The following is a 25,264-nucleotide window of genomic DNA, read 5'->3' as shown; positions in this document are numbered from 1 at the left end:
GAATTGGAAATATGTAAACAGTAAAAACAACTCAGTCACTAACAGCCAAAGAAAAACTTCTTACTGGCTGGCTGTAGCTCTTGGGGACACCAGCATGCCTGCCATGGCCTCTGACTCACTGTGGCTTGCTTGACCTCTGCTGCTACTCCCAAAGGCCTAGGAGTGTGAAATACAGAGCCTGCACCAGACCTGGTAGGGAACACATCTGTCTCAGGACTCAGAAAACTGTCTATCATTTCCTCAGCCTGAAATTCTGCCTTTTATACGGTGTTTTTGAGGGTATATTCTAAAACAGTGCCTGCCAGACTGGGACGTAAGAATCACCAAGAGGGCACTTTTTAAAAATTGATGTTTTCAAACTCTCTTCTAAAGAGACACCTTAGAGTCAGGATCCAGCTGAGGCTTTCCTGAAGGAACTGGGTGTGGTGTCAGCAAACTTCTACCCATGTCCACACATTGGCTTTTCTAGTGGAACCTGCTGGATCACCTGACCCACGCTTTTCCTGAGAAACTATCTCAGCTTTACCAGCCCTCAACTGTCTACTGAAGAAGTGAGGCCAAGAGGGTTCATCCAGTCTTCTTGTGACTGCTGCCGTGAATGGAAGAGCCATTGTGGAGAAGGAAAGAGTAGATAGGTGTATCAAAGGCATGAGTGGGGACTGGGGAGGACAGAGGAGAGCGACTTCCTGTGGCCCCAGAGACCTTCAGAGCAATGTGGCCTCTCTTCCTTGGGACCCACTCTACGAATTGGACAGGACACTTAGCGTGTAGGTCTAAGCTCCTCGTGAAACACATAAACGGGAGGGTGAATCCCTCGAATCGCCCGAGATCTGTGGTCTTGTGAAGGAGCACAGGAGGGATTCCTTTAGATAGTCCTCTCTCAACTGCTTATTTACAGATCATTAGATACTTAACGGGGGTGGGGTGCATAAAAGCTGAAGTACCCAGACCAGTATTTATTAAATATCCATCAATGATTCGGATAAAACAAATTTGAAGTCATAATAACAGTCAATTGTCCCATTTTTAGTTTTTATGTGAACAGAAAGAAGGTAAAATAGCCTGTCTGGCTAATATGGGACTCCTGAGCATTCTACCATGGTTATAATTCTTTCCCGAGGACTTACTCTTGGTCCCATAAGGCTCCCTTTTATCTTATAATAAATGTCCCTTTTTTGCACAGGCTAAATTAAGAGGCTTCCTGTTACATTCATATAATACTAATTCTCTGCTGGATGTTGGATAATATTTAAATGCATTATAAAACACTGAAAAGTACCACTCTACTTGACCTATTGGATTCCCTGTGATTGTGCAGTCAGCTAAGAATGTACAGTTTTAAAGGCATGGTTATACCTTCTACTGCTTTAATAAAGTTCTATCTTGTGGCAAAAGAGCATGTTAAAGGACTCGGCCTCATATTTCCTTTTTATTTTTTTTTTAAACGAGCCCGACTCTTATCTAAATTAACCCTGCCATTCCCATCTACAGAAGGCCCATTATTTTAAGGGAAGACTCTTAAGTTGGGAAGTAATCAGAGCGCTGCTGTACTTTTTAACTATATTCATGGGTGTATGATATGTGGCATTTTTCACTGAACCATTTTACAGAATAAAATGGAGAATAGCAAAGCTATAAAAGGCCATTTGAACCCATGCCCTTCAATCTTCCTGTGACTTCTGAATTATCGAAGTCAAGCAAGTAAACCCACTGTTGTTTGTGGGAGGAGGAGGGTACTGTCATATGTCAGAGTCCCTGCTTAACAGCTTCATTGTTGATGTTCATACATCCCTGTAGGGAGACACTGTAGCCCCGCCTCCTAGTAGCCCGGACAGATGTGCCAGGACACGTCCGTGAGGGCGTGGTCAGGGGAGGTCTAAAGGTGACGCGGGAAGGATTCTTAAGGGACAGTGGACACGTGGATAGCCCTTCTCTCTGGCCACGCTAGCCTGAGAGCGCTGGGCACGCTCTGGCTTGCGCTTGGCTGGTGTTTCTCTGAATAAAGAAATCTTAGCCTTACGGACTTGGGATCGATCTCCTCACATCCCCTCTTCATTGCTTCCAACCTATCAAATAGGAGGCCTGGTGCTCCTTCCATAAGGAGAAAGCAACCAAAGCACAGAGGCCAGACAGCACAGAGTAGGTCAGCAAGTTACAGAGGGGCTGTGGCCAGGGGTTGGATGGCCTGAGTTCATTCAGATCTGGTCTTCTCCACACCAGTTCAGGAAACTCATGTGACTTCTGGTCTCCCTCTCAAGATTTACAAATGAAGAAGCTAGACAAGAAAGAATTGACACCGTTAGAACTGCCTCTGTGCTGGGATTGCATGCATCATTTTCCAATGAACTCCACGGGCAAGTGTTATCCCCTCTCCCTAGTCCCTGTTTGTAAAGACTAGATAGCACTTCCTTAGTGCAATGGAATTAGAAAAAGTCTCATTCCTAAATGATCAGAAAGTCCAACTTGTGTAATACTTAAGGATATATAATGTTATATTGTTTACAGGCCACTTATCAGCAATTCAAATGAATACTAAAGAAAAGCTTGTTATGTGAACTAATATTATAATCTGCCTATATATAGTGTATAGTATCAAAGGTTTTTAAATGTTTAATTCCTTTTGATACTATTTTGCCCTGTAACTTGTGTCTACCATTACATTCAAAATACATTATAGTATGCCAGAATTCCAGGCCAACTCACTTGCAGTTCAAATCAATTCAGAACCGATAGGGTTCAATAGTGGGCATCTGATGGTAGCCCCTAACATACACACCTCAGGACATGCTGGACTCACGTTCACAGAAATAGAATAATACTAACTGGGCAGTGTGGTCTTGGCCAGGAGCCCAAGAAGATTTCCCAGAACAATGAAGAAGGGTGGCTCTTCTTTTAAAGAGCTGGGGTCTGGGACCACAGCCATTGTGCTATACACAGTCTGAAGAACTGGTATGAGTTCAGAGAAAATTAGGACAGACAACGAAAGGCTATGGGTACTGACTAAGGAACACATGAGCAGTGAGTAACGCAGTTTTCTGAAAATGGCTACAGAGAGGGGCTCAACAACCCCATGAAAAATATAAAGACATGAACACTAGGAAAGGATAGATTAATTTCCAATTACTCTTTGTCAAGAGCATGAAAACTATTTTGCTTAAACAAATACAAATACAGCAGAAGAAGCTGGTGTTTGTGGTGAGGAAATCAAAACATCATCTATTGGATGGATAACATTAAAACAATCAAAAGAAGGCACAGCAGGAAGTCAGCCTGAGTTAGCCAAGCCTGTAGTGAAGTGGTCAGATGCAGCAGCTCTCTGGCTCTGAGCAGAAGTAGCCTAACTTACCTAGAGTCCAGCCACCTTTGTCCATGTCCAAGTCAAAGTTGCAATAGATAGGACCAGGAAATATTTATTGGTGTGTACCCATACTGGATATGGTTAATACAAGGTTAGACTGTGACCCTTCTTGGATCCATGGCGGGAGTGAGTTTATTGAGATGAAGTTTTGACTATGCAGTGCAGGCCACCCTGGAACGAGAGATTACCCTGCCTCAGTCCTCAGACTTCCTAGTGCTGGAATTTCAAGAGTGTGCCCCTATAACTGGCTCTGGATCCATTCTTTAATATGACTTTTGCATCTGTGAAAATAAAGCATCTTGCAGGTCGTTAGGCTAGGTAAACGGCTCATTGCAGAGCAAAATGAGATCAATGACAGTCGTATTCTGTCAATGCAGGATGTGCCCTCTCCCTGTCCTCTAATTAAATGCCACTTGCTAGGTATTTATGGAGCATACGCCATATGGCTACTGTGAGGACTGTATGAGTTTCCTACAGTACTCACTGCCCATAAGAGACTTAGGATCTTTTTTAGAAACATAAATTCAGCAATGATATTCAAACCAGTCCATAGCAGACTGGCCCCAGCATTGGCCAATGGGCACAGAAACCAATCTTATCTAAACAGATGTACTGCAAGGACTCATGCTGTGAACACACGCTCTGCTCACATTGGACTTGCAAAAAAAAAAAAAAAAAGAGTTGGGAAAATGTATGAGTCTTTATAAGGCTCTATGTCACTGTAAAAGAATAATATCAAGGTGCCCAGAATCTTTACTTCTCTCAATAACTCCCGATTTGTGTTCTTCTCTTGGCATGTCCTTGTCTGCCTACATTCTTCCTTTCATCTAGCTTGTAAGAAGATTCTGTCGTAGTCTGTGTCTATTTGGAATCTAATAAAATAGGAGCTCTTTCTACCAACCTCGCCTTTCAATGATTCCTTTTTCTCTTGCACGTGTTCCTGTGTACCCAGTGAGCACATGCACTTGGAGACCGATGGCCTATGTCAGGCATCTTCCCTCACTGGTACAGGCTTAACTTCTTGAGAGTGAGTCTCACGCCGAGCCTGGAGTTCCTCAGTTGCATAGACTGACTGGCTCATGGTCCAAGGATGCCCAACCCCCAGCGCTGCCATGAGCAGCTTTTTGTATGGAATTTAAATTCATGCTTATATACCAGGGCTTTAACGGAGTGAGCCACTCCTTAGCTCTGGTATTATTTATTTGTATCTAGTCTTTTGTAATTACTTTCTAAGCAGTTACTAACAGTGAAAATAACATCTTCCTTTTCTTTGACAGGAAGATTCTTAATTACATCTCTGTGATAGACGATAGATACATGGATACATAGAGAGATAAATGATAGCTACATACATAGATTCATAGATGATAGATGGATAGATAGATAGATAGATAGATAGATAGATAGATAGATAGATAGATAGATCTTTTTTATCTTCTAATGCAGATACCAGGTCCTCAGCCCCAAAGTTCATATGTTCACTTTTAGTTATAGAGCTACCTAAGAGCTAGTTCACAATTGAAATTTAACTCTGGGTAAATGGGTGAGTGGGGATGGGAGGGACATTCCATGGATGCAAACTCTACACAGAGAGGGATGTCTAAAACTGCCTCTCACTTTAGAGAATGCCAACAAAAGCATTGTTTCCACGCCCAGTGTGAGCAGGGTTGTTTGCCTAATTTTATTTCTCACATTTCTTAACTAAAAGGAAAGTTCACCGAGATCTGTAAACAAAACATCCGCCAGAGGTGACAAGAGAGTATAAAAGACACGTGCTCCCCCGCACGCTGCCTCTTAGTCAAGTTGGCTGGCATCTGCAGTTTACCAGTGTCCAACCTGCTGTTGGCCGTATTCTGATGCGGCAATAAAGGCTTGACTCTGAGGTGTCTATAAAATCATCCTACAGGAAGATAAATCCCAACTTCAACACGGCAGGAGGAAGGAGCCCATTAGCCCTGGCTGCTGGGTGGACCTCATGGTTAACTCAATCTTCGCAGGCTGTCAGCATGGCTGGGCAAGAAGGTCACAGGCAGCCTGAATGGGCTCAGCGGAGACAGCCAGTCTCTGCTTGATGCTGCTTGCTGCCTGCAGAGGCATCCTCTATCCTGGGCCCTGTGTGAACGAATGGACTTTAAAGACACAAAGTGGTTTTTGAAATCTGAATAAGGGCTCAGCTATCATCTACAAAATTGTGGTTTGTGGAGTAGAAATCATGAAGGGATCCAGTTTTTCACTTTGTTTTATTGGCAAGCATCCTTTGAGAGACCGACTCTGCCCATAATAAACCATCATGGGACACAATTGTTTTGGAATATGGTCTCCGTGTTTGATTGCAGGGTCTGCAGGCTTCAGACAGTAGGAACGCGATACTTAAGCTTCTTCACTTATTGCCTGCTGGTGCACAAATACAGGATTTGGCAATTTAGCCTAAAGCCTTAGTCTCTCCCACTCTGGGAGGTACAGAGAACAACTTTCCATGGGCTCCGAGGTAAGAGGAGGCCCCCTAAAGCTGAAATCAGAGCCAAGGTGTGGGCCAGCCTCATGCATAATCCACTCACAAAACACAGGCTGATGGACCCCTTGCCAGAGCTAAACTCTGGACTCCCCACCACTGAAATAAAATAATAAAAAATGGCCAAATCCTCATAAATGCTGAAAAGAAGCAGCTGGTTGCCAGAAAAACCTCTATAATAATAGAAACAGCAATAAAACCAAAGCCGAGTACAAAAAGGCTTCTATCTGAAAGGAGAGAATCGGCATAGAGGGTGCACGGCCACATTTGTGTGCCACAGAGTCCAAGAGAGTCAAGAAACTGGAAAATGAGAGAGCATCTCGATGTCCATCCGATAATGACTGCAATATATTTTAAAATACCAGTGATAGCATGTGCTGCCAGGAACTGCTGTCTCAATTAGTCCCCCAGAAGAACAATTCCCACTTAACAGCAATTAGTGGAACTGTGGTATTTGTTCAGGAGCAGCCCTGCTAATTCTACCTGGCAACAGACCTCACAGAATCTTGTTGGACTGAAATTTGCTATTGGCTGCCTGCTCAAGAAGTTCACTAGTTCGTTAAGGCTGGGGAGCAGGGGTGGGTCACATTTATGGAATATTGGTCAACTGTGTAAACATGCAGTCTAACCATTGACTAATAGAAGTTAGGGTTTTAAAACTGGGCAGGATGCATCCAGAACCGAGGCACCCACGTAAATCCTATCCTATCCGTATCTGTGTATTTCAAGAGAAATCCTTCAACTTTGCTCTAATTTTGGGCCCTCGGTATGCAACCTGCCCAGGGAAGGTAAGAACTAGATTCTAAGGAGCAGCATTGCCCACCTGCTTACATTCCTGTTGCTCAGAAAATAGAGGAAGAGGGAAAAAAAACTGACAAAAAGCAGTATAGGAGAGAAGGGGGCTTTTGATTCCATCACTGAGGGGAGTCAAGGCAAGAGCTGCAGATAGTGACGTCCACAGTCAGGAGCAGAGAGAAATGAACGCACGCGTGCTCACTTGTGCTCAGCCTACTCTACATTTACCCAGGCCAGGACCCAGCCCACAACAAGGTGCTACACACATTCTGGGTTGGCCTCCCACCTCCATTAAAAAGTCCCTGACAGACACGCCCACCCACAGCCCAGCCTGGTCCAGACCATTCATAAGACTCCATTTCCTGTAAGTCTACAGTTGTGTCAAGTTGAAACTATAATAAAACCACCACGAAGGACACTAGGAAAAGCAAGATTCTACATGGCTCTGGCCCACCAGGCATAGGCATTTGAGTAGCCATGGTACTGTGGTGACTGTCCCCTGTCCCCTCCTGCCCCCTCCAAAATTGGTGCTGAAATCTAATTACCAGTGTAATGGTATGAAGAGGGTGGGACCTTCAAGAGATGACTGACTTGTGTGGCCCCATCCTCAGGAATGGAGAAATGATGGTGTCCAGGACTGTCTGCAATCATGAGTGATATATATATATATATATATATATATATATATATATATATATATTCTGTGACATGCTGTGGCTCCGGCCTTTCCCATGCCCGTGATGCCTTCCACTGTACTGAAATAGCAAGAAGTCCCTTGACACATAAAGCATGGGCTTCATAGCTTTCAGATCTGTAAGAAATGCTTTTTTCATTATAAACTACCTATCCCCTAGAATTCAGTGACAACAGAAAATAGGCATGACATTGGGCATCTGGAAAGTCCTACACACACACACACACACACACACACACACACACACACACACACACACACACACACACACACACCTCATTCTGCTCTACTTTCCAAAGTGTTTGTATAAAGATCAAATAAACTGACATTGTGCAAAACCATGTTGAATATTGAGACGTTAAATAAATCTGTACAAAACACTTACCCAAAATATTTATTGAAAACTTTAGGAGCCAGGTCTAGGGATGAATGCCTGGAGTCCCAGCAATCAGGAGGATGAAGAAGGAAAATCACACTTCGTACTAAGCCTGGACTACATAACCTGACCCTGTCTGAAAAGAAAAAAGAAATAAATGAATCAGTCACTAAACAAAATAAATCACAGCCATGGAGCTGGAGATATAGCTTATTAGTATACAGCTTCACCTACCATGTGTGAGCTTTGGGGTTCAAGCCCCAGAATTACATGTAAACATAAATGAGTAAGTTAAAAAAAAAAAGCTTCAAATTTTCAAGAATTTAAAATACCTGACTGTGTAATTGATTGCCAAGTCTTAAAGTCAAGCCTTTGGCATATAAGACATAACCATGCATTTAGAAGAAACAGTGGAAATAAAGATGGGGAATAGGCATGTGGTGTCCCAGTTTGCCTTAATTGTCAACTTGACAAGACCTAGAGTCACAGGAGACAAAAGCCTTGAGAAATTCCCTAGATCAGGGTGGCCTGTGGGCATATGTGTAGGGGACTGTCCTTAATGGAAGAGGGCACAGCCCACAGTGGGCGGCACCATTCTCTAGGCGGGTGCTAATCAGCTGTATAGGAAAACTACGCATTAGTCTGTGTGAGACAGGCTAGTATTCTTCCATGGCTTCTGCTCCAGAGTCTGGTCCTGATTCTCTCAGTGATGGACTGTGACCTGCAAGTGTGAGCCAGATAAACCCTTTGCTTCACCAAGTTGCTTTTGGTCCAACTATTTAAAGTGACAGCAGGAAGGAAACAGAAACATATGGCTTGTACAAAATCTCGAAAGTAGTCCCATTTGCATACATCATGGGATAAATAACATTTAAGGAAAGTCTTGGTTTTGATGCCCTTGGTTTCATTTATTTCATATATGACTTCATTCGTGTGTGTGTGTGTGTGTGTGTGTGTGTGTGTGTGTGTGTGTGTGTGTGTGTGTGTGTATACCTACATGAGTGCATGCCACCATGTATGTAGAGGTTAGATGACAACTTTCAGGGATTTTTTTCTTCTTCCACCACATGAGTCATAGGGATCAAACTCAAGTTGCCAGGCTTGGGAGCGATGTCTGTGGAGCCATCTCACTGGCTCCTTTCATTTCCAACGTTAGTTATATTAATATAGTATTGGCAGCATGTCTACCACGTGGCATCTAGATGGGTAGATACTTACAGGTGAGCCTACAAGCTAGCACTACACAGTAGTCTCTGTGATAGAGGATGTTGATATCAACCTCAAACATTTAAGAATAGTTTTCTAATTTTTTTCTTTTCTTTGATACAATGGCTGACTTAATGTTAATGTTTCCATTGTCCTAATATTCTTTCTTGTCTCATTTATATTCTGAGATTAATGATACTCCCAACACATTTGATTTGATTTATCATTTAGAGAAAGCACTTTCTCAGAAAGTCAGTGCTGGATATTAAATGGTGATTGCCCACGATGAATTTCTTCTCAACGTGTGCAAAGATGATTTGGCCTTTTTCTTCTTCCACTTAACTCTAAATGAGAGTTCTTAAACACACTTCAGTAGAATTCATACTGGTTTTAAAAATATGTTTTCAAAAGTGAGGATGTTAAAGACAGTCACTCTTCTAATGCCTTTTTTTTTTAAGCTGTCAAAGATAGATATGTTTCTCTCAAATTCCAGCTGATACTGACCAATTAAAGTGCTTAGCTTTTCTGCACCAGAATAGGAAGTGCCCACCACGTGTGTTAACACCTGTCTGCAGCCTGAAACGGTGTCTTGAGAGGTTTGGGAGGTGTAGAGGTAGAAGCTCACTGGAATCCGCCTGTCTCTGTTCAGCCCTGCACTTATATCCACATCTAGTTCTGACATGAGTTCTCTGCTCCCTGATCGAACAACAGCGAGAAGCCACGAGGCAAGCTCCACCGTTGTGAGGCCCTTGCCATGCCTTCTCTCCATGGTGGAAAAGAACCTCTTAAACTGAGAGTTAAATGAACTTTTCCTTCCCTACATTGTTTCTGCCCAGTCTTTTTCACAAAAAAGGAGGAAAATAACCAAGACCCCTTCCTTTTCATGTTAACATTATTTCATATTTGTGGAGTAGTTCATTATTTATCTACTATTTCTCTAGTATCTAATGCGCGCGCACACTCACACACATGTGCATGCACTCACATACATGTACACACAGCCATACATGTACCATGGAGCATATGTGGAGGTCAGAAGACAGCTTTCAGGAGTTGGTTCTTGTGGTGATATATTGTTTATGATCTAATAAAGATCAAAATGCAAAAGCTAGCCACAGCCATAGAGCCAGGCAGTGGTGGCACACACCTTTCATCCTAGAACTCGGGAAACAGAGGCAGACGGATCTTGGTTAGTTCGAGGCCACACTGAGCTGCACAAAATTGATCCAGTCTAAAAGAGAAACAGCTCACACAAAGGTGATCTCAGCACTTGGGATCACATTCCTTTAATCCTAGGACTAGGGAGCCGGAGACAGGAGTGATGTGGCTGGCGGAGAGAGGACTATAAGGCGGGAGGAGGCAGGAGCTCCCAGGATTGCAGTCTGGGGTTTGGTGACGATCATTGCCCTCTGAGGATTCACGGAGACTGGAGGGAAGAGCTAGTGGCCTGGCTGCTTTGCTTCTCTGATACTCAGCTTCAACCCCAGTCTCTGTCTCCGGGCCTCATATTATTGGTGTCACAGGTTCTCTCCTTACACAATATGGGTTTCAGGGATCCAACTTCTATCTCCAAGCATGGTGGCAGCCATCTTTCCATTCCTTAAAATCATTTTAAATAAACATTTTTGGTGTGTTAAACCCTCTTTTGACTGGAATTAAGTTACATAATCAATGCTATGTAGCAACTGCAACTATTTTTTAAATGTGGCCACTGCAACTAATTCCTAAGAGCTGGTGAGGAGACCATAACTTCAAGATTATAGAAAAGAAGATAACCCTAAGTTAGAATGACATTTCAAAAGAAAATGTGGCATAAACAAAACTTACTCTTTTTGTCTTTAGAAAAGGCAGTTTTGACTTGAAAGCCTTTGTGATCTTATTAAATATCTCTTATTTTGTTTGAGGTTGACAAGACATTATTTTAAGTTCTTGATCACCACAATGTACCAGTCACTCCAGAAACTGAATAAAAAGGAGAGAATGTACAACATATAAGTTATACATTGATTTAGTTTCATTTGTCAACTTGACAAGATTTTAAATTTCCTGGGGTAGGAGTCTCAGTGAGAGACTGTCCAGATCAGGTGGATGTGTGGGTATTAACATGATTATGTATAATGAAGTGGGAAGACCCACCCTGAGCTAAAATACACCCCCCTACCTTGAACTGCTTTTGTCAGGGTATTTTATCACAGCAGTAGAAAAAGAAACTTACATCACAGACCTTGCTTTAAATAACTGTGGGTAAATATGGAAGAGCATTATTCAGTACAGTATTACTAAGAAATATCTGAGAAAAACTAATTCCACAAAAAAGGCTTCCTTGGCTCACAGGTCTAGGGGTTCAAGTTCACATCTGTGTGGGGGAGGAGGAAAAGGTGGCAAAGGACTCAGCACAGATGACTTCAAACCATGGCAGGAACATGTACAGGAAGTAAGTAACTACAGGACCAAAGAGGAAGCCAGAGTGAAACTGAGTGGTCCAGACCATTTTCCTACCAACCCTCCCGGAACAGAAATACAGAAGACCATCCGAAGACCATCCGAAGACCATCCGAAGACCCAGCTTACACAAGGACCTTCCAACAGATACATCTCCTGCTCTGCAATGTCCCTGTACTGCCACCCCTGTAGAACAACCATTGCCCAGTTGGACACCCGGGGAAACAAACCATGCCCAAACCATCACATACATAAAAGACAATTAAATTTGACACACACTGTAAGCTACCAGATGGGATGCACCATCTATCTTCATATGAGGTAGCACTGTAGCTGGATGCTAAATAACAAGTGGTGTAATATAGTTTAGCAACATTAAAAGTGATGTCTGGAGTGTCAAATTGACAAGGAGTAAACTGTCGATGGTTAATCGCCATTGTCAACCTGACTACAGTATAATAACCCAGGAGACAGTTTATTCCAGGCTGAATAAAGAGGGTGGGGTTTGAAATCTGGCTCAGGGTTGGCATTCCTTTCCATATTCTGATCTGCGAAGCTGTGAGCAAGCAGCCTCACACTCCCTCTGCCATGACTGAGAGCTGCTCCTGCCACTGTACCTTCCCCATCTGTGAGCCAAGCCAAAGCCAAACACCTGCCCCCCACCCCCTTACAAACACGAAATTGCATGTATTGCCACATATATGAACCAGCAAGGAGGAAAGTAATAGTCATTTTAGGTAGTAGACAGGAGATTCGAGTGTTCATTGCCTGATTCTGATCCCCAACTCTGTTGACTTGACCATCACATAAAAATCACATTTTTTCTTTAGAATACAATCTTAACAGTCAAATGAGGGACAGAAGGGACAGAGCTCATTTCAGATACCATCCAATCACTGTAAATGCTGGAAATAGTAGCAGTGGATAAAAGTGTCCCTCTATCTGTTGCTTCAAAATGGTCACCACCGCTAAGTGTCTGAACTAAGCTAGAGATAAGTTAAATTAAGAATAGGGATCCAAGCCAGCTAGATGGTTCAGTGGGTAAAAGTATGCAGTGATTTAATGCGATGTCCCCCATAGTCTCAGGCATTTTAATACTTGGTCTCCAGTTGGTCAAAATGTTTGGATAGGTTTAGAAGCTATAGACTTGTTAGATGAAGTGTATCCCTGGGAAAGAGCTTTGAGGTTTTAAAAGTCATTCACTATTCTCAGTTTGATCTCTCTGCTTCTTGCTTATGGATCAAGATGTGTAAGCTTCAGCTGCCATGCTTGCCTTCTGCAACATTACCCAGGTGTGTTGGTAACAGACTCATCTCTCTGGAGCTGTAATCCCACTTTAACCCTTTCTTCTATAAGTTGCCTTGGCCATTTATTTATTATTATTATTATTATTATTATTATTATTATTATTATTATTATTATTATTACTGTTACATTATACCAGTAGAAAAGTAATTAACACAGGAACACACCACCACGTCTGATCATCTGACTTCCTCTCTGGGAACTCCTGAAGGTTGTTCTCTGCCCTCTACAACTATACCATTGCACCCCCCCCCACGTGTGTGGACAAGCATACAACATACTTTAAAAACTTTTTGAAGAACGTGGAGCCAAATCAAGAACAAATTATGGGGAATGAAGGTTCAGGCTTTAGTGACATAGGAACTGTATAAAGAGACAGAAAGGTGGAAATCTAAAAAACAAACAAACAAAAAAGACTTTTTTTCTAAACTGGGCCTCTGGGTGAAATTAACGCCAACTGGGACAAGGTCAGGGTGAGAAGACAAACTATTTCAGACATGTTGAAATGAGGATGCCTTTGGGACATCCAAATGAGAACACAGGTTCAAAGGACATTTTTAAATATTTGGGGGGTAAATATTTTTTAAGTATTTTCTGCCATCTTATGCTGTCCCTTGCCAGTGCAGGAGTTCTGGGGCTGTTAAGACATGAACTGGCTGCTCTCTCTGAACAACCCAGTGAATGCTTGTGACGTTTAAGGTCAAAGACAGACATGGCCAGACACTAGAATTCTAAGGCAAGCAGTATACACATAGTTACTTGACCCCAACACAAATGCTAGACTAAACACAAGTTCCTCCTTAAAATGCACACAGGGAGCTATTCCTAAGAGTAAAATGAAAGCATAACTGCAGAAAAACAAAAAAGGAGACCATATGTGTCAATCATTATGCCTTCAGATGGCGAGAGAGCTGCAGAGCACCTGTGCACAAATTAATAAAAACCCAGAGACTGATATGGAGGTTCAAGCTCTAAGCTGAAGATCAGAGAAGCAAAGCAGCCAAGCCAGTAAATCTTACCTCTACCGGGCTGAAATGGCAACCCTGTCTCCATGAATCCTCAGAGGCAAAAGTTCTCAGTTCCTGTCTCCTCCTCCTTTTATTCCTTTCTCAGCCCAGCCATATCACTCCTGACTCCTCCTCCCTAGTGCTGGGATTAAAGGCGTGAGATCCCAGGTGCTGAGATGACCTTTGTGTAAGATGTTTCTTTTAGGACTGGATCAATTTCGTGTAGTTAGTGTGCCCTTGAATTAACAGAGATCGGTCTACCTCTTAATCCTGAGTCCTGGGATGAAAGGTATGCGCCATCACTGCCTGGCTAGCTAGTATGGCTGCTAGGATTAAAGGTGTGTATCACCACTGCCTGACCTCTGTAGCTTGTGGCTGGCTTTGCTTTCTGAATCTTCAGGCAAGCTTTAATAAATAATAAATAACATATTACCACACACATGTATATACGAATACCCACACACATTGTGTTGCCAATAACAGGGTGTGCCATTCCTTCCCACAGGTTTCTGAAGTCAGTTCTATGATCAAGACAACCTCACCAGCAGTGGTGGGGATGAAAATCACGTGCAGGGGGACCATGACATAGAGGCCATGATGCCTCTGTAAGACTCAAAACAGAAAGAATACACCATAGTCAATGTTCACAAGCATTTTGGGGGAGGGGCTTCTGCATACATTGGCAGGTGCATAGCCATAATCTTTTGGGGAGAAAATATGGTGATATTTAGATGTTTAAGTAGGCATACTCATTGACTCAACAGATTTTAGATCTAGGACATGAAAACAATGGTGTGTTCTGAAGTCCAGAGTCAGGTTGTGAGGCTCGTACAGCACAGGCCTTTGCCTGCTGAGCAATCACGGCAGCCCCAACTTCTGAGTTTTAAATTGTGATGCTTTCTAACCCACCTTCTTAAGTATTGCACCTCACCCGTAACAAATACAGAATGAGTAATCGTGAACTAAGTTGGAAGCTTCTCTCCTTTAATTGTCATCTCTTTTGTTGGCAACATTTTATTTTAATAGTGTATTCTCTTAGTAAAATTGCACCATGTTTCGATAGAGGGGGAAAAATCTCTACAATACAGTAAAACACAAAGAACAAAAAATTTTCCTCTGGCATATCATACTTTTCATATCTACGTCTTTCTAGGTATCTTGTTGGGCTGTCTAGCTATATCTATCATCTGTCATCTGTCTGTCTACAGTTTTATCATCTATCTATCCTCATCAATCATCATCTATCATTTTACTACCGACATTATCTGTGATCTCTATAAATCATTTATATCTATCCCAATCTATCTATCATCTATTATCCATCATCCTATCATCATCTAAATATCAGTCATCTGTCACCACTACCAACCTACCTGTCATCTGTCATATCTATCTATTATCTATTTATCTGCTATGTGATATACTAATTGATGGTACATGCTCCCCCCCCCACACACACACACAAATCATCTTAATTTCAATATATTCTTTAAGCTGCTTTTTTTCATGCAAGCATATGAAGAATATTTTCTTGTAGCTCCCACAATAGCATTTTTAGAAGCACCCCCCCATCATTCTATTCCATAAAAGTATGCAAATGTGCTAACCAGCTGTAAGCAGTGGGTGTGTAACCTATCAGTTTGGTCAGGGAAAGAAATATACAGAGCTTTTCCAACCAGGTTTCTCTAAATGCTTCCTAACAGTTTTGTTACTACTTTCTTCACCATCCTTGAGTAAATAAATAAATTTTACTAGTCAATTAAGCATTGTTGCATGAAGATCCTTCAAATTTACAAGGCTGCAGTCATTTCCTGTACCCTACCTTTGGCAAAATACAGATTTTGATACAGTGTGTGTGTGTGTGTGTGTGTGTGTGTGTGTGTGTGTGTGTGTGTGTGTGTGATCCAGGTCTCCAGGCATGCTAGAGATGGACTCATTGGAACATAGCAAACCCTACTGTAAGCCAGGACAAGAATGCTGGAAAAGTCCAGAGTCAGTTTTCCATGTTTCAGCAGACTTGAATGAAATGATAATTATTGATCCAAAAACCTGAAATGGGTTTTCCTAAGTCTGTAGAGGAACACTGCACAAATGTGTACTTAGGGACTCTTAAATAATACTTATTAGTGAATTGGCAGGCCATAACTGCTTGAAAGGAGCCATTAAAGGTCAGATGTAATTCCTTTCCAGTTCTCTGATCTGTGGCCCACTTGTGAGAGACCACCACGTGTGTGTGTGTGTGGAATCTGGCAGTTCACAGCTTCAAAGGACACCGAGACAATATCTCTGTCATCTTGCAAATTGGACTTTTCTTCTGAAATTTACCAATTCTCTCATCTTCCTTTAACAGCCTCTATTTAAGTCATCCTCGTGTGCTAGAGAGATGGTTCAGCAGTTAGAGGCACCAGCTGCTCTTGCAGATGACCCAAGTCCAGTTCGAAGCACCCACACGGTGGCTCATAGCAACCTGCAACTCCAGTTCCAGGGGATCTGATGCCCTCCACTGGCCTCCAGGGTCTCCTGCATGAATGTGATGAGCATAAACTTAGACAGATACACACACATACATACACATAAAAATGATAAATAAACCTTTAAATTTATTCTCTTAAACATATTAAAACTCCATGGTTGTTTTACTTAACTCCAATTTTCCAAATTTATTTCTATAACTTTTAAACCACAGTAAAAGTTTGGGACATTTAATAGTATCTGCCATGATTCTACTAAATTGTGATCAACATATTTCTGAAATTTTTATAACATAAAATATTTCCATAGTGATTATCAACCATCACCTGACTAGTAAAATTGAGATGCTTGAGTGAACATCTATACCATGTTATGTCTTCCCTGGCACATTTTAAACTGTCCACCATATAACACTGAATTCAGGGAACACACAGCAAGCTTCCACTCCAGCCATGCAACAAAGCCAAAAGTGGCTCTTCCTTTCATAAGCAGGTTCTGCCAAGACACTTACCAAAGTGACATGATGCTGTTCAGCCAGCAACAGGCTCATTGGAGTTACCTTTTTTGTTTTGAAGCCTAACCTGTAGGATGGGACGTCTAAGGCCTCTGATGTGTTGCTTCGGAGTACAGAGAGATTTAAATTGTCTCTTTTCTCAATGTATTCTGGCACTGTAGCCTGAAGCCAGGACTAGGTTTTTCTTCCTTTTTTTTTTTTTTTTTTTTTTAACGGCAACCTGCCTCCCATGAATGGAGGAAGCAGACTGCCTCTTTGCTGAACACTCAGACAAGGTGCTGATATAACAACAGTGGACAAGCAGCTGGGAGCTGGGCTGTCAGCCTGTCACACACTGACAAATCTGTTGTTCATATTCAGGCAGGACGCGTGTGTCCACTCGCCACCAGCACCATCCATCTAATGCAGAGGGGGGATGCGGGCAGCCTGCACCCTGCTGCCTGTGGACCAAACATGCTTATTACAATCCTTCTGAAAGCCTGCAACGAAACAACTCATTTACTTTGTGATGATGGGACCAGGCAAATGAGACAAGTAAGATAGCCTGCTCAATTTTTGTTTCTCTTCCTTCAAGGTGCCAAGACAGCCTGTATTGCCATTTCATGTCACATACATAAAACCATAACTCTAAAGTGCTCCAAACGGCTCTTCTGAAAATCTACACAGATGAAAAGAGAAGGGTGAGTGGAAGAAATATTCAATTAAGTATTGTTATTTGAGGGGAAACATACTTTGAACACAATATAAGTCCCCCTTTTTTATTTTTTTCAGGCAAGCTGACTTTCAGAATGCTTTCTGGAAAATTCCCCCAGAGCCTTACAGTCATCACATCTATGACACTCTGACTCTCCCTCTCTCTGCAGATCCGTTCTAGGTTGATCACAAAGCCTGCCTGAGACTGAATTTACAATTCCCCAATCAAGACATATCTGTATTTATGTGAGTCTTTGTAAGCCAGTGAAGGGGACTTTCTGGTATACATCAGAAGGAAATGAGGGATAACGTAGAGGTTACTCCAGAGTTTCTGGCACCGTGTGGCTCATGATTTGTTGACTCTTTACCCAAACAGTTGAAAAACATAATTTGCATCTGTCCCAGCAGCCTCTCCCTGAACACTGCGGCCCACTGACCCTTGTTTGCTCATCATCTCCACGCTCCAGCAAGGGGCAGGTGTGAAGTCTGACTGCTCTGTGAAGTGTTTAAACACAATTCTGTGTCTTCCATTCACATTTATAGATGTCCCCCCCAACTTCTTTTCCAGCAGTTTCCTTCAGCCTCTCTGAGAAGATAATCTGAGGAGCATTTGAGACAAGCTGCTCAAAAAAGCCCACAAGAAACACACATCCACTCCAAGAGCAAGACAAAAAGCAAGGGTAACCTTTGAAAATCATGTTAGCATTTCAGAATTAAGAAATTTTCATATCCCTCTGAAAACTGCAATCAAAATGTCATTACAGTTTATGATTTAGTTTTTAAATCTGTTTATGTTAAAATAGAAGCAGCAAGGGTGCCTAGCATCCCCGAGATCCTCCAATGTGGACATCTTTTTCTATATCATTGTTCACACAGAGAGGAAGGAATCTATTTTTGGAATGTGTAGGGTAGTAACATGAAAACAAAACGGAGCAAGTGAAAAACTATTTAAGAATAATGTTCTTTTGTTCACTGCCCAAAGCACGTGTAACTCTTAAGTAATTATTCCTGTATCAATAGACATTAAGTAATGGCTTGTACCACACACAGAATATTCCTAAGTCTCCCTGGCTTGTTTTGTTTGTTTGAGACAGTCTCCTTCTGTAGGCCAGACTGGCTTGGAACTCTGCAACCCATGATAGTTTTGAACTTGTAGTGATCCTTCTGCATCCCAGGCTTCTGTGTACTGGGATTATATCTGACTCCATATGTGTGTGCACTTCCAAGGAGCTCAAAGGAGCAATATCAGTGTGACAAACCACAGCCAGCACACACCATATACATGCACACTCACACAGGTGAGGGAAAAGTGAGTGTGGAGTAAGTCATTGTATCGGAAATTCACTCTGGTTGTGGTTCATTTCCTACAGTAGCACAATGTGAATGTATTCTTACCTAAAAAATACATTTTGTGTTATTGGTCTTTGAAATAAGGCTGTATGGTGTGGCCTGGGCTAGCCTAAGACTTTCCATCATAGATTCTTATGAGTGCTGGGGATCCTTGATTCACCTTAGTTATGGCATTGCATAGTGTTAGGTGAATCTTTTACTCTGTTACAATGCGCCCCAGATTTTTGTGGGTCTTGAAAGAGAAGAAACGTGAAAGCATTGTGCAATTCGTAGTATGAGGAAGAAATTAGAAGGGTCGTTCTACATCTTAGAAATGAATTCACACTAATGGAAAACAAATCATAAATATTCAGGAGAGTCAAATAATTCTGACCAACTTGAGCAATATCTCAATTAGTTTGAACACCGTGCTTGTTGTCAATATAATAATGAGATAAATTCTTATAAAATACCTTCATTCTGCGCTGAAACCCTGGGTGATTTTTGATTGACAGAAAGATTACCTAATAAACCTCCAGTACAAACTAATTAATCACTTTGAATACAACACTAAATTGGCAGGCATAAGAAGGCAAAGGAGATGGGTGCTGAGGACATTTCCAAGTGACCTTAGTTGAAAGCCAAGTGCAGAATGATTTCTCCTTCAGCAGTGCCCATCCGTGTTCATGAGAAATAGTGTATGCTGTGCCTTCTTGCCCCACGCCTTAGATGTGGACGGACCCACACAAAGAAGCAACAAGTGTCTGAGTAGCTCTGGCATGTGGCTCTAATGTAGCACCAGCTGCACCTGCAGCTTCTACTGTCCTTGTAGTCTACAGTACTTCCTAACAGCATTTATTGTACTCTAGCACTGTGATTTTTTTTTTCTTTAGCCTTTTGTTGGCTCCTTACAGGACCACTTTTGCTTCAATTCTGCAACTCTGGCAGGGCCCTCAGTCCTAGTATGGACTGTGCAGGCAAGCTACAACAAAACCTGGCATTTTTGATCACATATTGTACTTTAAATGATCATTCCTTTGTGTTCTTATGCCAAATTTAAATGTCCGAAGGGAGCCAGTAAGGTGGATCCATGGGTGAACACACTTGCTGCCAAGCCTGAAGACCTGTGTTCATTCCCTGGGACCCACATGTGAAAGGAGAAAACTCACTCCCAAAAGTCATCTTCTGACCTGTGGAGGTGCATGCTTACACATGTCCGCACCCCCACTCATAAATAAGCAAAAGTAATAAAGTCTCAAAAGGTGTTGCTATTTCCACCAGTGTAGTAGTTAACTTTTCTCATTGCTGTCATAAAATGTCTGACAAAAACAGTTGAAGGAAGGAAGGGATTATTTTGGCTCACAGTGTGAGTGAGGTTAAGTCCCACAAATCTGGGAGGTAAGTCATGGTGGAAAGCGTGAGGCAGCTGGTCACACAGTGCCCACAGTCAGGGAGCTGAGTGACAACCACTGGTGCTCAGCTCACGTTCTGCTTTTATTCAGTCCAGAACTGCAGCCCATGAAATGGTGTCGTCTACTGTTGGAGTGGGTCTTCCCTCGTCCATTGAAACCTCTCTTCTAACACCTCAGGGACAGTCCCAGAGCTGTGTTAGCATACTGACTGCAAATCCAATCCAGTTGAACTTGGGGATTAACCACCACACCTAGAAAGCCAAAGATCTTAATAGTCCGTGATCTTTTGCCCATTGTTCCAAAGAGAAAGTTAGCTCACCATCAGTTTTGATCAGGGATTCACCAAGTGAAAAGTATCCACCCCCTTCCCCCCCACCCCCTTCCAGCTCACCTCACCTCTCCACCTACTATGCTTCTAGTGTTACATAATCAAAATGCCTTGGGGGTGATCCAGGGCCTTGCAAGAACAGGAACATATTTCATAGCTTCCGTATGTATGTTTCCTCCTGAAGCAAGAAAGAACTCAAGGTTTGCCAGACACAAATTCCAACTATAGAAATCATCACTGAAAGTATAGTCTTTGGATATTCATCTTCTAAACCCCAACCTATAAATAGACAAATAGATAAAAATAAATAAAATAAACACAGGACATCCCTAAGAACATGTAGCAATGTATTGGGCTTCCTACCCCCAGCCTATCTTGGTCCACCCCAATCTGCTTCCAGATGTTGGGGTGTTGCTCTGGTTACTTTTCTCAGCTGACGCACCTCATGACCGACTGTGCATCCTGGAGGTAGTCTATCTGTGTCTGGGCACAGAATCTTTCTGTTGAATTCCAAACCTATGGTACCAGGCAGAGGGGGCTTTGGGAGAATACTAATGAGCCCCGGCTATTTATTGAACCTCCTTGCTCTCTTCTCCCTTCGTCCTCCCCCACTCCCAGCCCAGCCCTTGCTCCCACAGCAGCGCCCTCTCTTTCCTGTTCCTACCCAAGCTGCTCTGAGACAGAAAGAAGGGAGAGCGGAATTATTTATTGTGCGTCTGTTTGAAGCGAAAGGCTTTTACATTTTAATGAGCACTAAATAGGTGCGAGGAAATATTGTTCATTAGCTGTAATCTGCGGAATTGCTTGAGTGAACTTCCTTCAGAGGCTGCTTTAAGCGGTTCACTCAAGTAGAGCATTTTGTATGGTAATTAAGGGAGCATTTTGCTGTCAACATCTGTGCTGCTATTTATAACGGGGGAGGTGGCTTGCGGCTCCACTGGAGGGCTGGAGGGTGTGGGTGCTGAAAGATGCAGGTGGGATGGGGGACAGTCAATGGTGGTACAGCCATGGCTTGCAACCACGACAGTCTTCCTTTCTCTGGCTCTCCTCCCATTCAGCCCCAAGTAATTCTCACAGAAATCCATCGCCATTCATCGTGGCTGGAAGAATTCTGGCTTTGACATCTCTTCATTAATCACAGCCTTCCCTGGCAGCCCAGACGGGGAATCAAGACACTGTGGAGAAGCGAGTGGTCTTTAGCTTTGTCTCAGGTTCTCTCTGTCTCATGTGCAGGTTTTTCTCTCTATGTCACTCTGATGGGCAACAAGGTACCAGCATATGAGCTACAGCACTTGGGGGCAGTCAGAGATGACCAGGGAGGAAACCCCCGACACTTCACTGAAGTGAAGGAATAGTCAACTGTTGACAGTCCTAGCCTGGTCTGCAACAAGCATGACTCCATGACCTCCTGGAGTGGCCTGAGGTACTCTTTATATTCTTTGCAATATCAGAATGACCTGGCCTGTATACCTTCCAACTAGAGATGGAGCGCTTACCTGGAAAGTCAGAGGACATTCAGCATGAAGGTAGCTTGGTGATGTTGAAGCCAGGAGCAGGAAAATATGGGCAGGGAGTTGATGAGCTGCAAAGAAGGCCAAAGGCCAGACCACTGGCTGGGCGGCATTGGGTCTAGGACTCACTGATGCCTGGGTGAGCCCAAAGCTGGTGGGCATGGAGATGAAGGCAGACAACTCTGCAACAGGAGGAAGGCAAGAGCCCATCTTCTGGAGGCAAAGAGGAGTTGAAGAAGCAGTGGCTAAATGGCTCATCGACCACTCTAAAAACTTGTCCCAACTCCTTACATTTTCTTCAGCTTAAAGTGGAACCAGGCAGGGTTCCTGCGAAGAGCAGCCATGTTGCCTGGCTGTGAAGGAGCAGCCACAGAGGGGCAGGCGTCAAGCAGGTCCTGGCTGCCGCAAGGAGATAGAAGGCCTCATGCACCAGGCTGAAGCTCTAACAGCAAGGGGGCTCCTCTGTCTGTTTCCTCACACTTTACTCTCCTTTCTCTTCTCTTTTGTCTTCTTTTCTTCCCTCTGTTCTTTCTTCTCTTCTGTTTCTTTTTTTCTTTTTTTTGAGACAGGGTTTCCTGTAGCCCAGGCTGGCCTTGGGCTCCCTATTTAGCAGAAGATGGCCCTTGCCCCCAGAGCTTCCTCTACCCCTGTCTTCTGAGTGCTGAATTCACAGTTGCACAGCGCCATACTTGTTTGATGTGAGATTAGGGATCAAGCCCTGGGCTTCATGTGTCCGAGAGAAGCCCTCAATCCCTTGAGCTATGTCCCAGCCCCCCAACTCCAGGCCTTTTAATTTTTAATGCCCAGGCATTATTTGGCACGTAATAGGAGAGTATTAAAAATCAATATCTTTTGAGTGAATAAATAAATTATTGAGCATCTGTTGACATCAAGAATGACTAACAATAAAAGATGTGGGGCGTGATAGCAGCCAGCTCTTCTTCACCCAGGGAACTTTTACTTAGTCGGTGAATTGCTAGAGGATTAACAGCCTTCAAAAGGAGTATTTTTTTTTTATCCCACACAAAGTCTGGACTTTGGAAAACTACATTAAGAAACATCAGGCCTATGGAGGAAATTATGTGAGTGTGATGTCTTGAAGGAGAATTACTCGCCCTGGACTTGTATATTTGAATACTTGGTCCCCAGTTGATGGTGTTGTTTGGGGAAGTCATGGCACCCTGCTGGAAGAAGTGTGTCCCTGGGGTGGACTTGGAGGTGTAAAGACTTGAATCACTTCCAGTTTTAGGGCAATGCTTTCTGCTTGTGATGAATGATGTCATCGTTCCTGCTTCTGCCGCTTGCTGACAACCCTCCCTGTCACAATGGACTCCTATTGCTATGGAGCCATAGGACAGAATCGGCCCTGTCCTCCTTAAATTGCCTTTGGTCATGATGGTTCATGACAGCAACAGAAGTAACTAATGCCACAAGGGACTGTATTGGTTCTATGTCTCGTGACCAAAATGCTTGTCTAAAGCCATGGAAACTGGGAAAGGTGTGTTTTGGCTCATGGTTTCAGAGAGATTTCAGCCCATCATGGCAGGGAAGGCATGTGTGTTGACTACTATTGGTGGTCAATTTGACTACATCAGGAATTAATTAAAACCCAAACAACTGGGCACACATGTGAAGGTTTTTCCTTCATTAAATAATTTGAAGTGAAAAGACCTACTTCTTTTTTAAATTTAAATTAGAAACAATCTTATTTTATATATCAATCCCAGTTCCCTCTTCCTCCCATCCTCCCATGCCCCCCACCGACCCCGAATCCCATCCCTCTTCTGTTCCATAGAAAAGGTGAGGCCTTCCATGGGGATCTTCAAAGTCTGTCACATCATTTGGGGCAGAGCCTAGGCCCTCCCCCATGGGTCTAGCCTGAGAGAGTATCCCTCTATGGGGAATGGGCTCCCAATGTCCATTCATACTAGGGATAAATACTGTTCCACTACCAGAGGCCCCATAGACTGCCCAGGTCTCCTAACTGACACCCACATTCAGGGGGCCTGGTTCTGTCCTATGCTGGTTTCTGAGCTGTCAGTCTGGGGTCCATGAGCTCCCCCTTGTTCAGGTCAGCTGTTTCTGTGGGTTTCTCCAGCCTGGTCTTGACCCCTTTGCTCATCACTCCTCTCTCTCTGCAACTGGATTCCAGGAGTTTGGCTCAGTGTTTTCCTGTGGGTGTCTGCTTCTGCTTCCATCAGCTACTGGATGAAGGCTCTAGGATGGCATTTAAGGTAGTCATCAATCTCGTTATCAGGGAAGGGCATTTTAGGTAGCTTCTCCACTATTGCTTAGATTGTTAGTTGATTTCAACCTTGTAGATCTCTAGACATTTCCCTAGTGCCTGATTTCTCTTTAAACCTATACTGGCTCCCTCTATTATGGTATCTCTTTTCTTGCTCTCCTCTATTCTTCCCCCAACTCAATCTTCCTGTTCTCTCATGTCCTCCTCTCTCCTCCTCTTCTCCCCTTCTCTTTCTCCTAGCTCCCCCCCCATTCTCCCAATTTGCTCAGGAGGTCTTGACCCTCTCCCCTTCTCCTGGGGACCATGTATGTCTCTCTCAGGGAATTCCTTGTTTTCCAGCTTCTCTGGAGGTGTGGATTGTAGACTGGTAATCCTTACTCTATGTCTAAAATCCATATATGAGTGAATACACACCGTGTTTGTCAAAAAGACCAACTTCTAACCCATGTCTTTGAGGTGGGACAATCCACCTTTAACCTTGGCCAGGCCTTCTTCTGGAAGTCTATATAAAGGGCATGAAAGGATGAGGCTTTGCTCTTTCGGCCTGTTTGTTCTCACTAGTGAGTCCATTTCTTCACTGGCATTAGCTCCTAATTCTTCAGGATTCCGACATCTACTGAAGACCAGCTGAAACATGCAGCCTCTTCTTGGACCTTCTGTTCACAGGCAGTCATTGTTGGATTAACTGGACCACAGCCTGTCAGTCATTCTAATCAACCCCTTTCATACATTATGTATCTATGATAGAGACATTCATTCTGCTACAGAACCTGACTGAAACATCATGGTAGCAGGAGAGAAGTCCTACCCATGAGTCCTACTCACAACCATCTGTAACCCTTGTAGGTTGCTGTTCATATCTTGGCAGACCAGGGAGCAGAGAACAGTTCAGGCTCAAACAAGAGTATAACTTCAAGGCTCACCCACAGTTACCACTTCTGCCAGTCAGGTTCCATTTCCTAAAGGCTCAAGAGTTTTTAAAGAGTGACGCAAGCTGGGGGCTGAGTCATCAAAACAATAGCCTGTGGGGGAACATTCAAACCATTACAGTACACAGAGACTGCA

General features: G+C 43.1%; 1 protein-coding gene across 1 annotated transcript in view; it reads left to right on the top strand.

Annotated features, from left to right (window-relative positions):
- The window catches only part of Gpatch2 (G-patch domain containing 2), a 174,500-nt gene extending 150,804 nt beyond the window's left edge, over nucleotides 1–23,696 (top strand). Inside the window, exons 10-11 of the mRNA XM_027418733.2 lie at nucleotides 17,256–17,361; nucleotides 17,453–23,696. Coding sequence (XP_027274534.1) covers nucleotides 17,256–17,335 — 80 coding nt within the window. The 3' untranslated portion in view covers nucleotides 17,336–17,361; nucleotides 17,453–23,696. The remainder of the gene's footprint in view (nucleotides 1–17,255; nucleotides 17,362–17,452) is intronic.
- Nucleotides 23,697–25,264: the final 1,568 nt, after the last annotated feature.

Source organism: Cricetulus griseus, chromosome 5 (genome assembly GCF_003668045.3).
Source record: "Cricetulus griseus strain 17A/GY chromosome 5, alternate assembly CriGri-PICRH-1.0, whole genome shotgun sequence".
NCBI lineage: Eukaryota > Metazoa > Chordata > Mammalia > Rodentia > Cricetidae > Cricetulus > Cricetulus griseus.
The sequence above is the reverse complement of the archived record's forward strand: the minus strand, read 5'-3'. Positions and strand labels throughout refer to the sequence as shown.